Source organism: Toxotes jaculatrix, chromosome 9, assembly GCF_017976425.1.
Source record: "Toxotes jaculatrix isolate fToxJac2 chromosome 9, fToxJac2.pri, whole genome shotgun sequence".
Classification (NCBI taxonomy): Eukaryota; Metazoa; Chordata; class Actinopteri; family Toxotidae; genus Toxotes; species Toxotes jaculatrix.
In genome coordinates this window covers 5,750,618-5,765,648 of record NC_054402.1, presented here as the reverse complement: position 1 = coordinate 5,765,648, position 15,031 = coordinate 5,750,618, and the positions used below count along the sequence as shown (strand labels likewise).

General features: G+C 39.4%; 1 protein-coding gene across 3 annotated transcripts; it reads right to left on the bottom strand.

Moving 5' to 3' along the window:
• Window positions 1-5,556: 5,556 nt before the first annotated feature.
• apbb1 (amyloid beta (A4) precursor protein-binding, family B, member 1 (Fe65)) lies at window positions 5,557-14,143 on the bottom strand. Of its 3 annotated transcripts, none has more exons than XM_041046217.1 (14): window positions 14,023-14,143; window positions 12,703-13,367; window positions 11,627-11,832; window positions 11,485-11,544; window positions 11,154-11,233; window positions 10,983-11,049; window positions 10,264-10,410; window positions 9,786-9,913; window positions 8,717-8,831; window positions 8,524-8,602; window positions 8,358-8,438; window positions 8,071-8,186; window positions 7,547-7,723; window positions 5,557-7,303 (listed from the first exon to the last, which is right to left on the bottom strand). In XM_041046217.1, exons 2-14 carry the CDS (start codon window positions 13,343-13,345, stop codon window positions 7,148-7,150), a joined length of 2,055 nt encoding a protein of 684 aa, XP_040902151.1. In that variant the 5' UTR covers window positions 13,346-13,367; window positions 14,023-14,143; the 3' UTR covers window positions 5,557-7,147. The 3 variants fall into 3 exon arrangements, with proteins under 3 accessions (XP_040902151.1, XP_040902152.1, XP_040902150.1); XM_041046218.1 differs by having other exon boundaries at window positions 12,703-13,362; window positions 14,023-14,135; XM_041046216.1 differs by lacking the exon at window positions 14,023-14,143 and adding an exon at window positions 13,466-13,957.
• Window positions 14,144-15,031: the final 888 nt, after the last annotated feature.

The following is a 15,031-nucleotide window of genomic DNA, read 5'->3' as shown; positions in this document are numbered from 1 at the left end:
TGCATTTCACCACAATTTCTGGGGTCATTTTTATGTATTTTGTCCAAACCTAAAGGGAACTCAACTAAGCTGCTTGCCATTTTTATTCCTCTCTTAAACCACACCCTGTCCACAATCGCCACATTAAAGGCCATCAAGTCCAATCTTTCATTGCATTTCCACTCACACTTTGCATATTTCATCTTCCAAATCAGGGATTTTTACACTCCAGTGATGGCAGGTCTGCTCTGTAATAAAAGACGGCACATGAGCTATTTCTAGCCTCCCGTTCTGGAGACCTGCCCTTTGGCTTTGTCTCTAACAGTCACACCTTGTTACCACATCTTGAAAGGACAGAATAGAGGGGACAGACGTGGGCAAGAGGAAAAGGGTGGCTGGAGAAAAGAGGAGAGGAACACAGGCAGGTAACAATAACACGCAATTTCAGGCTTCATTGTAATTCCGCTCTCATCTCGGTCCCAAGTGACAAGCAGCGAGCCACCCAGGATTCTAATCATTCCTGTTGTCAGATTGGTACCCCAAGTGAGATCGAGTTGATTGCTTGAACAAATTTGCAAAGTAACGATGCAATTTAGTGCAGTATGCCTTGGGAGGGTCTGGGCCGTCAGATTGGTGGGGTCTGTGTAGAGACTCGCAGGAGACCAGGCATGGAAGTTGTTGTCTTCTTAGAGAGACTTGTCTGCATGTAAATTAATCTCACTGTTAATCATTAAACCTGCAAGGCAATAAACTGTTCTATTTCTGCATGGACACAGTTTGACTGCAACAACACAGAGATAAAGCGAGTTAAAGGAATTTTTTGACATTTTTGGAAATGCCCTTATATGCTTAGTTGCCAAAAGTTCGCTGAGAAGATTGATACCACTCAATGGTCTGTCTTAGCACAAAGACTAGAAACAGAAAATAGCCTGGCTTTGTCCCAAGGCAACAAAATCCAGCTGCCACCAGAACTGCTCGGCATGGGCTGCTTATGTTTTCTGATGCTGGTAAAGACGGGTGAGATTTTTGGCAAATATATAGCTACGCTTAGCTAACCAGCTGCTGTAACTATATATTTGACAGAATGATACAAGAGTGGTATCTTCTCATCTATCTCTTGGTAATAAGTGTATCTCCCAAAATGTCTAAAACTACTGATTTAAAACTAGTTTTCTTATTTGTCACTAGACTGTCAGGAAAAGAGAAAACATTATGCAACCCTTTGGGAATGTGTGATCCTCACGTATAATGAGACATGCCATTTTCCACTAACACCACTCAATGAACATTACAGTCTGACAAACCCCAATCATCACACTGTATGCATATGAATTGGTTGCTGTCTATCATCTCAGGTCTAATGATTTCAGAGTCCAGTGACATGGTAGTGCACCAAATATAGAGAACATTCATATCCAGCACGACAGCTGCTTTTCCTCATAGCAATTACTCTATTATGAAATTTGACAAATTTTAATGGAAATGACTTATTGGTGGTGAGAGAGAGGGCCAAGGTGTGCCAGAGAGGTATGTTTGTCTTGAACAAGAGGACTGGTCAGTAAGTCATATTGAGATCTTGGCGGCAGACTCAGAGGCATTTCCATTCATGCATTCCTCGCAAACAAAACAAACTCTAAAATGATTGATTTTGAGGCAGCTGGGGTTCTTTGTTTGGATTGCCAAACAGGGGATATTTTTCCCATATAAAATATCTTTTCTCTCTCTCTCTCTCTCTCTCTCTCTCTCTCTGAAGAAATCAATGAAAAACATCTAATATCCTAAAAAAAAATATATATATATATATATATATATATTGAGTTCAAAGTTCATACCCCATGTCAGCATGTGTCAAATTTGAAAAGAGCTTTCAGTATCTGCTCTAACTCTTTCAAATCAGAGCCACCTCAGAGTAGCAGGTTGTTGTTGGTGGCTGCTGTAGCTCCACAACTCAACAACCTCACAGTCTCAGAGAAGAAAAATCTATACACATTTTTTTCACAAAGCATCTTTATACTCCCTTGTTTTCTCTGTTTCCTAATATGATTTGAAAATCATGTTTGTGTGGTTTATAGATTGTCTTAGCTGTCTCTTTCATTACCCCTTTTCCTTTATTTCTTTCTGTAAAGCAAACACATATATCATCACATGCTGCATGCTACAGTGCAGCAGAGTCAGTAAAGGCAGTGCCTCCTGTTAGATTGGTGTGTGTACTGAACTGTTACTGAACTGCCGCTGAGAGGCTGGAATAGCTGGAGGACCACTGGGGAAACGATTATCCAGACACCAGTGGGCTGCTGGCTGCTCCCACCGGCAAAGCAATCACTGTGTTATTTGGGAGAGAATGAATTACTGAACATTTTGAGATTAGACTACTTAATCCCCAAATAAATGGCTCAGAGCGTTAATAGAAACTGTACCAACATTTGCGTCTTGCATCCGTATTGTCTGTCGTCTATTCACCTGCCTTTCCATGTTTTTTAATGTCTGATATTGTTATGGATTTTTATAGGACTGTGGAAGCAGGAATTGTTTTCTTATGGCACTCCCTGTAGTAGTTGCATAAAAAGTATGATACTCTCCTCCAGTTTTTTCTTAGTAGTTGATTAAACTCTGTGCCTTCACATATCTCCTGTGGCCGTGTTTGATTTGCTGTGGCCCTGACCAAAGCTCGGCACACTGTGGTGTCAGCCCTGATTACCAAGAAGCACAGATCTTTGCAGAACCCAGGAGCGGGCAAAACAAAAAAAAAAAAAAGCAACAGAAATCGTAATGGGTAAGCACTGTTGAAATAAAGGCAGCAGAGGATATGAGAATCCTCATACAAAGAGGTGTATTCTTGCAATATGAATCAGTCAGAAAAGGCTGCGCCCTACAGGGATTTCCATCATCTCTCTCAGACCTTGATACCACGTTGAAGATGGAGCTTGCACTGGCTTTTATCTAGCCTGAGACTGGTGATTAGATTGAAGAGCCCAGCAGAGGAGACACAAGTCATCTCCTCCACACTGAGAGGAAAAGCAATGTTCCACAAGACTACACATTCATTACTCAAAATAAATCTCCATTAAACAAATGCCATATGCATAATTAGTCTATAAGAATAATTATAATTGTGATTAGTTTCTCCGTGGGCCGACCTATATAAATTGTGATTGACACCCGGCAAATATGGAGTGCATGAATCTGGCTTCAGAGATACATGGACACACACTGCAGCACAACAACAAACAGCAGAATACAGAGGCGACAAAGGGATTTAGGGCATAGATAGCTGCAAACATGCCACCACAACACATTCATAATCCAAGATATACAAGCCTGAACTACTCTAAAACAGTGGTAACACAAACACAAAGCACAATACATCAATGGATAACAAACACAGATGTGTTGTGCTGGTGAGATTCAAACAAGACTTAAGCTGTATCCATATTCCATACTACCTACATTTCACATACATGCTATATAGTGTTCTGTTCAATAAACTAAACTGCAAATGTGGGCTAAGCAAAGGACAAACTGTGACTTTAGAATTCTACTGCAATGGTTTTTACAAAAAATATTTTTCATCCTCTGAGGAGTTCCTGGAACTGCTTCAGCACCATCAACAATTAACCAACAGTGATACTGGCTGACTGCGACTGGTGTTTTGAGTGACATACTAATTGACTTGTTTGGAAAATTTTATGAAATGTTGAAACAAAATAAATCAAATTTAAAAAAAACAAACATTAAAACCCTCACAAAGGTACATTTTTTGCATGGCTGTTGTATCAGACAGAATTAGCTTTTGCCAACTGCCAGCTGAGGGTAAGAAGCAGCCATGGTCTCGCAATGGATGTTAAAAATTCACACACTCATTGTCCAAGTTGACTCCTGTGGTGTAAATCTGAGCAATATTTGCAGGGTATTAAAGGAGCAACAATTTATCTATTAAAATACACCTGTTGTATGTTTAACACACAATGTAACAGGACAGACTGTTCCACTGGACTTTGATACCTTTAATCTATACAAACAGAAGTCAATCAGTCACCTAGCACCGGGGTCCCTGTCTACTTCTACAAAAGGAAACCAGAGCCTTGATCTGTCCGACTGCTCGGGGATCCCGCTGGCAGGGCTTCCCCAGTGTTCATGTGGAGATGGCGGAGCCCATTATTACCAGTCCGTGGCTGCTGTGGATTCCACTTGATGTGCACCTTTCATCTCCAAAGCCATCTTTTAGGGAAACAATAACCAGCCCTAGCCATCCTTTTGAACTCACCAGGTGGGGGAAACAATGCTGATATGAAGTGAGCAGATGATTTGGGGGGGTGGGGGGGTGGGGTGCATGCATTTTTTGTTCATGCATTATGTGGCTGGTCTGTCAATACATACAGTGAAACCGGTGTCTGCAGGTTTAATGCATATGCAAAAGAGCCAGACAGGTTGTATGTGGCTTCTTTTACATTTTAATGAAAAAGCTGGGAATGACAGATAAAGCCTTTGATAGAAAATGGAAAAATGTCTGTGCTTCCACAACCAGAAACCAAAGGAGACATTTTCAGGCTCTAGGATCCAGATCTGCCCTTTGGAAACCAATCTCTTCAGAGCTACTAGGCTTCACAAAACCTAAAAAAAAAAAAATAAAGAAAGAAGGGCAAAAAAACACTGCCAAGATATTAGAAGACCACAAGATAAGCAGTTATGATATGTTCACATTTATTGTGCAGTGACTTTTATATACATACGTTTTATACACCTAATTTACATGAACAGAAATAAATTAATCTGCTAATGTTCTTTAACTCATCTGACTTTAGTGTTGCCACTGACTGGACACAGCAAACTTTGAAGGAGAAGAAAGCACAATAATTCCAAGTGACACATGAGTGACAAGGCAGTAATATGAGCCGATGTAGTCTAATTTTCTTTAGTGTTATATCTTACACATGTAAAGAAGCAGTCAGTAAGAATTTTAGTGTTTGATAACTAATAAAGTGTTAAAAACATCAATAGGAATCTATGAATGAAGGTTTGAGAAAGGCCAGTCATCACAAAGCGCTGCTTTGCTTTCACAATTGGGTGACAAGGCCGAACAGTGATGTCAGACAGCAGAACAGACTCCATGACAGCTTTATATTTGGAAATGTGACACTTCTCTATACTCAAATGTGATTCATTTCCAATCCATACCTTAGAACTATAGATTATATATTTTGTGGATATATATATATTTCACCAGTACCAAACTCAATTTAGTTTTTAGTTCAACTTTTGAGGACATTTCTGATTTGAGCTTTTTGAAATATAGAAATAATCTGAGTATAGGAGTCACGTTGTCTATTAAAAAGTCACTTTCATATATGATGTGATTTTGTTGAATTTGTTATCCATGCCTGTACATTCCTTTTCACTACTGTATTTTGTTGTAATTTAATTGAGTGATTCATTTGCTCTAAAATAATTTTTTCTTGTAGTTTTTCTTTATTTGTGGATTTACATTTATGTCTGTATAGGAAAGTCAGTTAGGCTGAGGATATTTAGTAACTGCCTACCAATGTTTCAGACAACATGACCAAACAAATGGCCTGCAGAGGTCAAAATTACCAAAAGATATCTTACTAGCTGCATCTTTAATATGACTATTTCTATTGTGCTACATACAGTATTGATCACTGACAGACACGTAAAGATAAAATACAACTTGGCTAATTAGTGTGTTCTTTATAAAAAGTAAATCTAACAAGCTAAAGTGAAAATCATCTCAACTGTGTACATTGTAGTGTGTGGAAACAATAAAAAATACATTAACTGGAGCGGCCGGGGCCCACACACGTGGAAATGTGGCAGAGGAAAAAATAAAGATGTGAACCACTGGAGACATCATCTCTTGGTTTCCCATATACACAAACTGTAAATACAAACATTAACCTGCTCTCATCTTTTCGGTCTGAAGGAACTGACGGGAAGTCTAACTCTCTACTGCTAGCTTATGATAAACACTGACACTAACTAGAGTGACATGCCTATGTAACACGAAACAACACATCAACTGCAGCCTCCTCTTACCATACAGAAACACAGAGAGAGAATTTACAGGATACATTGATGGGTCTTAAGCACTAAACTGCTGCAGGCAGCAAGAACTCTAAGCTATCAAAACATGCAGCTTGTGGTGAGTTTCTACAGTACTATTCAGTAGTCAGTCTGTTGGTGGTAAACAGCTGTGTGAAAACCCAGAGTTTGTATTTCTTATTACAATTATTTCAATCACAAGATAATGATTTTCAACATGGCTCTGCTGTTCCATTAGCCTCACACCCAATCGATTCAGACTCTCATTAAAGTGAACAAATAATCACATTGCAGCCATCTTATCACCACACCATACAGGAACATCTGATTATTGCACACTAGCACTGAACTTGCAAATGTTCATGCAGAATGTATGAGAAACACACTACACTCAAATCAGTGGTTGCTCACTATGTGACAGATGACCATACAGTTCTTTGGAAGACTAAAATACATTGTTTGGGAGGGTCGGGGACATTTAACTACGTGGCACACTACTGAGACGCGTACAGCGCTTGTATTACAACCTAGGGTGGTAGAGCGAGGTGCAATGATGTTTTACAAAATCAGGTTTAGGATACTCGACACCATCTGACAGCGACTGCATTACAGTACCTTCTTTAGACAGTAGAAAAGGTGGAGTGTTGGAGATGATAATTGCACCAAGGAAGAAAAGGGAAGGAGACAAATTCTGTGAGAGAATCTAGCAACCTCTTTTCCAAGCAAATTCTAGTGTCGGCATGTAAAATATATTACATCCATATCCAACATTCATAGCAATGTTTCTGTTAAAACACAAAAATAGTTAAGACTCACAGAAAGAATCCCAGCAAAGAAACATTTTGATGCCAGGGGATCATCTGTTTGGAGATGAGAGTTTAAAACTGTCGTATAAAGTAAAAGCAAACAAAAAAAAAAAAATTAATGCAATATTTTCAGACACATTTTCCCCAGAAACTACTCCACATACTAGACTACTGACTAGACAAGTGAATCTGTCGTAAGGCGAAAGTGTGGCAGAAGGATGAGAGGAGAAGGGGATGTGAGAGTGAGAAGGGGCTGTAGTGATGGACCTTGTGTGTAATGGACCTTGCATCATCTTCGCTCTGACTCAAGGGGATTGAGAGCCAGACCTGTAGCTCTTAAAGCTGCCCAGCAGACTCTGCACCCCCTTCTTGACCCGTCGAGCCACAGAGTCAGCAGGAGGAGTGGGCAGGCAGGAGGCTAGGCTGGGTGGACGTGCATCCAAACATTTCTGGTAGCGAAGCTATAAAAAGAAGAACACACACAGAGTATAAATGATGCGTTTCAGACACCAGACTAAACACTGGAGCGAGGCTGTAAACAACTGTGATTCACATTTATGCTGGCTTAGCCTTGTCTTTGACACAGACTAAAGTGAGGTCTTAACTAAACTAAAACACAAACAATAATGCATTTCTCAAATGTCTTCTAAATATCCTCTCTCCATCTTTAGGGCTTTCATCTCATGTATTTGTTTGCCACTCACCATGCAGGCAGCCTGTACAGCCTCACTCAGACTGGCAGCGTTGGGTTCGCACCAAAACATGTGGCAAGTGAAATCTCGGGGACCCTCCGCCATGATGAAAGCGAAGGTGTGGACATCCTTCCCCACACCCATGAAAGACAAGAAACGCACCCTGCACTCTGACAGCACCTCCTCATTCTGGATATGGAAATATAAATGACACAGAAAAAGAACTTACAAAGTGCAATTAAAATACTTTCTGTAGTTCATGACATATTACTATTAAATAATTTATAACAGTTTTAATGCAACATCAGTAATTTGAAAAGTAAAACTCTGGTGGTCAGACAAAAAAGCAGTATCAAACTACATTTAGGAACAAAATTACAGTCAATCCCAGTTAACACATATCCACTCTAATTTTATTGTTTTAAAGATATGTAGCCAATGTTGAGAGAAAAGAGGTAATGTAAACAGTTAATGGTGATACAATGGTCATACAAGACTCCCTGAGTCCATGTCATGTTGAGTTTGGTGTCTGTTACCTGTTTTGAAAGTATTGTGAGAGTGGCTGGTGCAACATTCACAGAGACAGGAGTCCAATCATTTTTATCTTTGCCATTAATGGCTGCCTCTAACGCTTCATTGATTACATCCATACCTGAGAAAGGGAGGAAAAACAAACACACACACACATACAGAGCACACAATAAAATGGATTAACTTTAGAGTTGCTACAGCACCTGTGATCATTATGAGGACAAAATATTAACATTTCAAAGCAGCTGAATTGTTAATTTAGACCATTACACATTTAGAAATGTTCTCGTACCAACTGGCTTTGCCACAGGCTCACAACCAAGGTAATAAACATGGAAGCGCTGGAAGAGTTCATTTTTTGGAGCAGGAAACTCTGTTAAGAAAACAGGAAGAATTAAGTGATCTGCTTCCACACATGGAATTATGACAATTGCGTGTAAATAGCATGTAAGCGTTACCTTCAACAGGGATGACCGCATCTGGGTCAGAGTTGAGCCTGCTCACCCCTGGTCTGGTCGCCTTTCTCTCCATCATTATCTAAAAATTAAGGGACAAAAATATGTGAAATCCAAGAAAGAAATCCATGACTGATTTTGACCAAGGACACTATATTGAATTCATAATGAGACAAAATTAAATCCAGCGGCTGACCTTTGAACACATCTCATGCAAGCTGGTGGCGATGTTCTTGGCAGGTGAGTCACAGCGGAAAACATGACACTTCAGAACTTGGGTCAGGTTGTCTCGAGCCACATAAGCAAAATCCCTGCAGGTGAAATCAGATGGAAAAGGTCATATTCACATATTGAATCACTAATAAATTTCAACAAACATATGCTTATATGCACATAAAACATACACCACTGCAAGTAACAACAGCACAAGACAATCATTTAAAAAAACAAAAAAAAAACAAAACACAAACTAAGTAGAAGGTAGAAGTCATTGAAGTATACCTTTCCCTGTTTATGATGGAATATGCAGCATGAAAGAAAAAATATGATTGTTAGAATACAGTGACGCAAGTAAGAGGCAAAAACAGGACAAATCAAGGGTGTTATTTTTTATGTAATGCTCATAACAATCCAGCAGAGGGAAGCAGTGTGCCATAAAAAGAGTACACACGAGAGTACAATGCGCTTCCTGTGATAGAAATATCCAGAAACTCTGAGTCATGACTACAAGAGGCTGTACAGTATTTTAAGTTACATTATTTTAAATGGGAATCAACCACTAAACACAGACTCAGCGGGTCAATGTCATAATGATCAAAACAGAACGAAAAGGTTGCCTGTTATCACACAAGTCAGGAGAAATATCTAACAAACCATGAGAGTAGGTACAATTAAATTTCCTGTAAGGTGGCAATTTACCATAATGTGCACATTATAAGAAAAATCTTGTCAATTCAGTTAACCGTAAACAAAAAAGTTTTTTTTTCTAAGTGAAATAAAATCACTAAAAACATTTTTTTCACTGAGCACCTGAAATCATGAGCTAGAATGTGAATTAAAAACTAATTATTCGTCCATGTCAAATTAAAAATACATAGCATAGGATCATAGATTACAAAGCACTACCACAAATGAAATACAACTGACCAATGATCACACAAAGTCTTTTTTGTAGCATGTTTTGTGTAAAGCAAAGTTAAAAAGCCAGGTAAATAAACTGTATAGACCTTCTATTTTAATTTTGGCCTTATGATGTGGATACTGACCTGCCGTTGTCTCTGCCTACACCCCAGACACGGATGCTGCCAATTGGCTGAGCATGAAGCAGAGTTTGGCCCAGTGGGTCAATCAAGTTCATCGTGTCATTCTCCAGCACCATCAGCATGTCCTTACCCTGTCACGACACCACAAACATTCTTACCATGAGCACCCTAGCCTAAAAACATTTCACCTATCAGAGTAACTTGTGGGCTGCTATTAAATTCAGATATCTATGCATGCATTAGTACACATTTTAACTGATACTGTTTGAGGTATTTCACTTCAAACGTAATCTGCATTTAGCCATAGAAACTTTTCTGAAAATATACTGGTTGAAGTAACAAGATCAATCACTTTCAACCAAAACATTTAAACAGTGGTTGGCAAAAACCACCAAATGCAACTACACACAAAGAGGTTTGAGTCCATTTTTAAATACATCTACATTAAGACAAACTGTGCAACTCAGTAAAATCCCCTCACCTCTCCCCAGATCCCAGCGGTGTCATGAAGGTTGTGTTTGTGATAAGAGAGCTGCCTGATGCAATTGTTGACGGCAACACTACTCTTGCCAGGTGCCATGTCTTCCTCAGACATCTCTACCCAGCCCAGGGATCGCACCGCAAAACACTGGAAGTGGTAACGTAAAACACATTAGTACAAAACAGGACTGCACAGGGAAGGTGAAGAACACTGGAGTAGGAAAGGTTTAAAATTTAGGTGTGTTGGCTCCTGTATGAGTTAACACTGCTCAGTTCACCTCTATTATTCTCCTTTAGGTGAGTGAGCTAAACAATAATAATAAAAAAAGCTTGCTTAGCAAAAACAAAAAATGCAAATACAACAGCAAAAAAAGTATAAAAAAGTATGCAGAAAGCACAAAGTCAAATGTCAAAGTAAGAGAAAATATTTATTCCATAACACACAAAAGCAACTGAATAGATTATAATACTGACTGGAACAAGCAAACTACTTATACTATACTATTAATTCCCACTGAGAAATCTCCTTTTCATTTGAGCCTTTATTAATATTCTGGAAAAGTTTAGAGCCATAGTGCAGCCCTCTGAAGACCAACCCCAGATCTGAGGCCAGCCTTCTGTCAAGATCTATGGCAGCATTATTCCTAACACTAAATTTGGTTTTGAAACTCTTTTTACTTTCAACACGTTTAGTAAATCCATCAGCAAACACTGGTTTACCTTGGTTTCTATATCTGTGCAGAGTGGAGCCAGTTTCTCTTCTTCCTCAGACTGGGAGCAATTGTAGCTATAATAAGAGAGGAATAAAAGAGTGCAGCAGAAGGAATATAAGAATAAGACAATATACACATACCAACTATTAACTCATCAAAAAGCTTCAACAGCACATACTTCAGGTTGATGGATGCATAGCGTAAAGTTGCTCCTTCAAACTCCTTCAGACTTTGATCAGATGCAACCTCTCCCTCCTCCTGAAGCCAAAGAAGAAAAATCAAAACATGGAAATTGAAACCCTGCTCAACTTATTCCAGCCAGAACATGTAAACTTGACAGGCCAACAGCTTGTTAACAAACTGTTTATTTTAACACATGGAACAGAAATTTCTATGAGACCTCTGGCATCCTGAAATATTGCTGATTAATCAGCCGATATTGGCTTGTTTGCAGATATAGAAATTGTATTGTTTTGCTAAATTAAATTACACTTTTTTCCAAAACTTACCTTCCACAGTTCCCCTTCACCAGCTCCGTCATCTGTGCTGGAAAGGTGAACCCAGGATTCCTGTAAAATGTAATAAAAGCTATTATTACCTAGAATTTCACATGTCAGTGCCTAGCCAAGTAAAAGGGGCACTAGACCTCACCTCAGGCTCCTCACAGGGTGTAGTCTCAAGGGACATAGTGGACGACATCATGGAGTCACCAACTTTACCCAGGGGTGAAGGCGGCTCCCACTGGGTGGTGCCTGTAGGGATGTGCCAGTAGTATGTGCCTGACGTATCTCGCACTCTCATCCATCCTGAAGGCAGGTCTGTGTCCGTCTCAAAAGCACTGGAGTCCCAAAAGGACTCTGAGAGGAAGGGAGCAAAGGGAAAACACAGGAAAGGGAAAGTGTTTAATGTCTGCTTGACAAAGAAAATAAACTCAGACCATTTAGGAAGAGACAAGAACAAAGACAAAACAAGGATTCTGTAAAATGTCTATATATGCTGACAGCATTGAGACTGTGGATTCTTGAAAGTTACTTGTGGTGGTATGGTGTCTGACAATCAGACAAGCTGGAATGTAAACTCAAGGCCAATGATTCACCATGGCCTGCAAGCAGTCTCTCTTCTTTATAAATATATCAATAATGCATACAATGGTGTATAACACACTACAATAGCGTTATGAGCAGATATAAGGATTTTCCACATTTCTTAATAATGTACAGTATTTGTTAATAAAACATAAGACATGTTCGGCATGATTAAAACTGTTTTACTATACTGTACTGTGATTTTTAATATATATTTACATACCAGCCTCCATTTATACATGCCCCACAGAGAGAGTTATAATTATTGACAAATACATTAATAATAAACATTGATAAACAGCCCACAATTACATTAGTGTGTCGTAAACCCTTTGTTAAATATATATATATTCTGCTTCGATATGATTAATAGGTGGACTTAAAAGTTAAGTGTTGCCCCCTTATCTAATAAACAATTCATATACTTAGTGCTCAGTATGTAATTTGTTTTTTTTGTTGTTGTTTTCATCACATCTTCTCCATCTGTAACACATGCTGTTTTGACCAGCACTTTTACTTTTATTTTTTTTTAATAGTGGTTGTTCTCTGTGCAAGCTGTGCCATACAACTGCTCTGATGGTCATATGCAAAGTATTACACCATGAATGTGAGGCCTTAAAATCAATTCAATCTAATATTTACCTCTGTTGCCATTTGGAGAGCTGTCAGCTGTGTTATCCTGAGACAGTGCAGGCCAGCTGGACTCTTCATCACTTGGTGTCCCGTTCATGTTGGAGAAGAGGAGGCAGGCATTTCTCCCCACAACACTGCCTTCTCTCTGAGACTCCACATTACCGTGTTCTTCTGTCACTCTGTCTCCTCTGGTATCACCTGATGTCTCCTTATCTTCCTCTGATTTGTTTTCCTTCTCTTTACCATCCTCTTCTCTCTCTTTATCTTTCTCTTCTGTGGACTCCAGAGTGTTGATGAGTAGCGGCTCATTAAGGATGTTCTTTGACTCCTCCTGACTGAGACCAGGGGTCATTGCTATTTTAGGAGACTTGGTCTGCTCCTCGTTTCCCTGTTGTTCTTCCTGAGTAGTGTTCTGTTGAGAGAAATCTTCCTTGTTGCCATTCTGGCTGATATTGCAGTTGTGGTCCTGGTCCTGCTGGTTCTCGGCTACTTTCCGCAGCTGGTTCTGGCCTTCTTTAACCCATTTGGCGTTGTTGCCAGTTGACTCCTGGTCGCACCAGTGGCTGCTGTCATTCAGCTTGTTCTTTAGCTCTTCCTCTTGCTTTTGTTTATTCACAACATATGGCATATCTTCATCATCATGGCCACCCATGGTAACTTTCCATGAAACTGCTCTGATGAAGAAAGAGGTTGAGATTTATTAGCATGACCGTTAGCAGGCTAGCTAGCAGGCTAGCGATTGATATTAGAGATTCAACGGAGAGTTTCTCATCAGAGTTTGTCAGAATGCACTGCTCTTGCTGGTTGTGAATGTTATTCAGGAGTCATAGCTTTATCACAATCGCTAATAAATGCTGAAATGCTACGTTAACCTGACTGTGACATTAAAGCCTCCAACAACATTGCGATCTGGAGCCTGAAGTATGTTTGTCATTCGTCTATTCCGGGTTACCCATGAAGAAGGTTACTTTCACTGTTGGATTTTTCGTACGAATATAAAACGCACTTCAGCAACTTCACCTTCCATTTGCCAACACGACCTTTTTCTGTTTAAATACTGAGCTCGTTAAAGAGCCAGTCATGGGCTCAGTGTGTCGTTTTAGATTCAGTCAACTGATTGTTAACTAAAACCATGCTCTAGAAGCAGACTGTGTCCTAAAACAAAGTGATATTTATCAGATGCCATCGCCGCAGCTGGAAATAACGGGAACCGTCCGCCATCATGGCCGTCGTCATCTTGGCTAGGCTAACGTTAGCTTCCAACAGGGAAATCAAAAGCGGGCACGGTGACTGTAACCTATCAAGCTTATGTTAAGAATTTCGACTTACCAGCTCCACCAGACCCCCTGTTGTCGAAAAAATGCAGAACTTTGCGAGGTAACTACATATTCCCATAAATCGTGAGAGCTCTCTCCATCTCTAGGTGGTGTTTTCTGTCAGTGGGCTCGGCTGGTGATGGATGGCGAACCTGCGTCACGGATTAACGTCACGGCCGGAGCCCACTGCTGCCACTCAGGCAGAGCAAGAGACGAACTTAATTAAAAAAATCCACCTTTAGGCTGTTTTAGGATATATTGATCCGGTGCTGCATGACTAAAGTAATCGTGCATAACTTCCGTACACACAACAATAACTGCAGGGGCTTTTATAGCCATTGTTATTTACTCTTGCAATGTAACTTGCAATGTAAAAAGTAAGAGTGAAAAATAGAAAAAGTAAAAGAAATTTTTAAAAGAGAGAGGATAACAAAATTAAAGAGTAAGTATAAATAAATAAATTGAAAGACAGTGCAAAATCTGAAAAAGCAAGAGAAAAAAGAGAAAAGATAAGAATAGAAGCGGTAAAATAGAAGGGGGAAAAAACCCGAAAATACTGAAAACCTGTTTTGGCTCCTCAGCTTCTGACAAGATTAGACTGTGGTACAACCCCTATGTCAAGCCCTGATTATCAAACTGCTCTTTCTGTCCCTGCATTCGGTAACTTGAAGCCTGCCCTGAGATTTGTGAAGATTTTTTTGCACCACAAACCTTTTGTTTCTATAGAACTGCATTTAACTCCTGAGTTAATTTTTCCAGATAGACAATGTGCTGTTTTTTTTTTTTTGTTTTTTTTTTTTGACATTTCACACCTCTGGTATAGAGTACCTTTCATTAAAATAAACCAAAGACTTCACTCAACATTAAACTTTTTTCTATCTTTTAATAATTAAAAGTGACTGATGGAAAATACTCAAATCTTGGTGTTTTTCATGAAATTACTTACTTTTCATCAACCTTTGCCCCCTTTCATAAATTAATGCCACACTGAGCTCCCTAAGTAATAAAGTAATTATTCTATT

What these genes read in the sequence shown, in the direction of transcription:
- apbb1 (XM_041046217.1), bottom strand. Translation starts at nt 13,345, where the DNA reads ATGGGTGGCCATGATGATGAAGATATGCCATATGTTGTGAATAAACAA. An exon ending in CTCTCCAAATGGCAACAGAG is followed by an intron (nt 11,833 to 12,702) that starts GTAAATATTAGA and finishes CCTTCCTCTCAG; the next exon opens with AGTCCTTTTGGGACTCCAGT. An exon ending in TATGCATCCATCAACCTGAA is followed by an intron (nt 11,050 to 11,153) that starts GTATGTGCTGTT and finishes CTCTTATTATAG; the next exon opens with CTACAATTGCTCCCAGTCTG.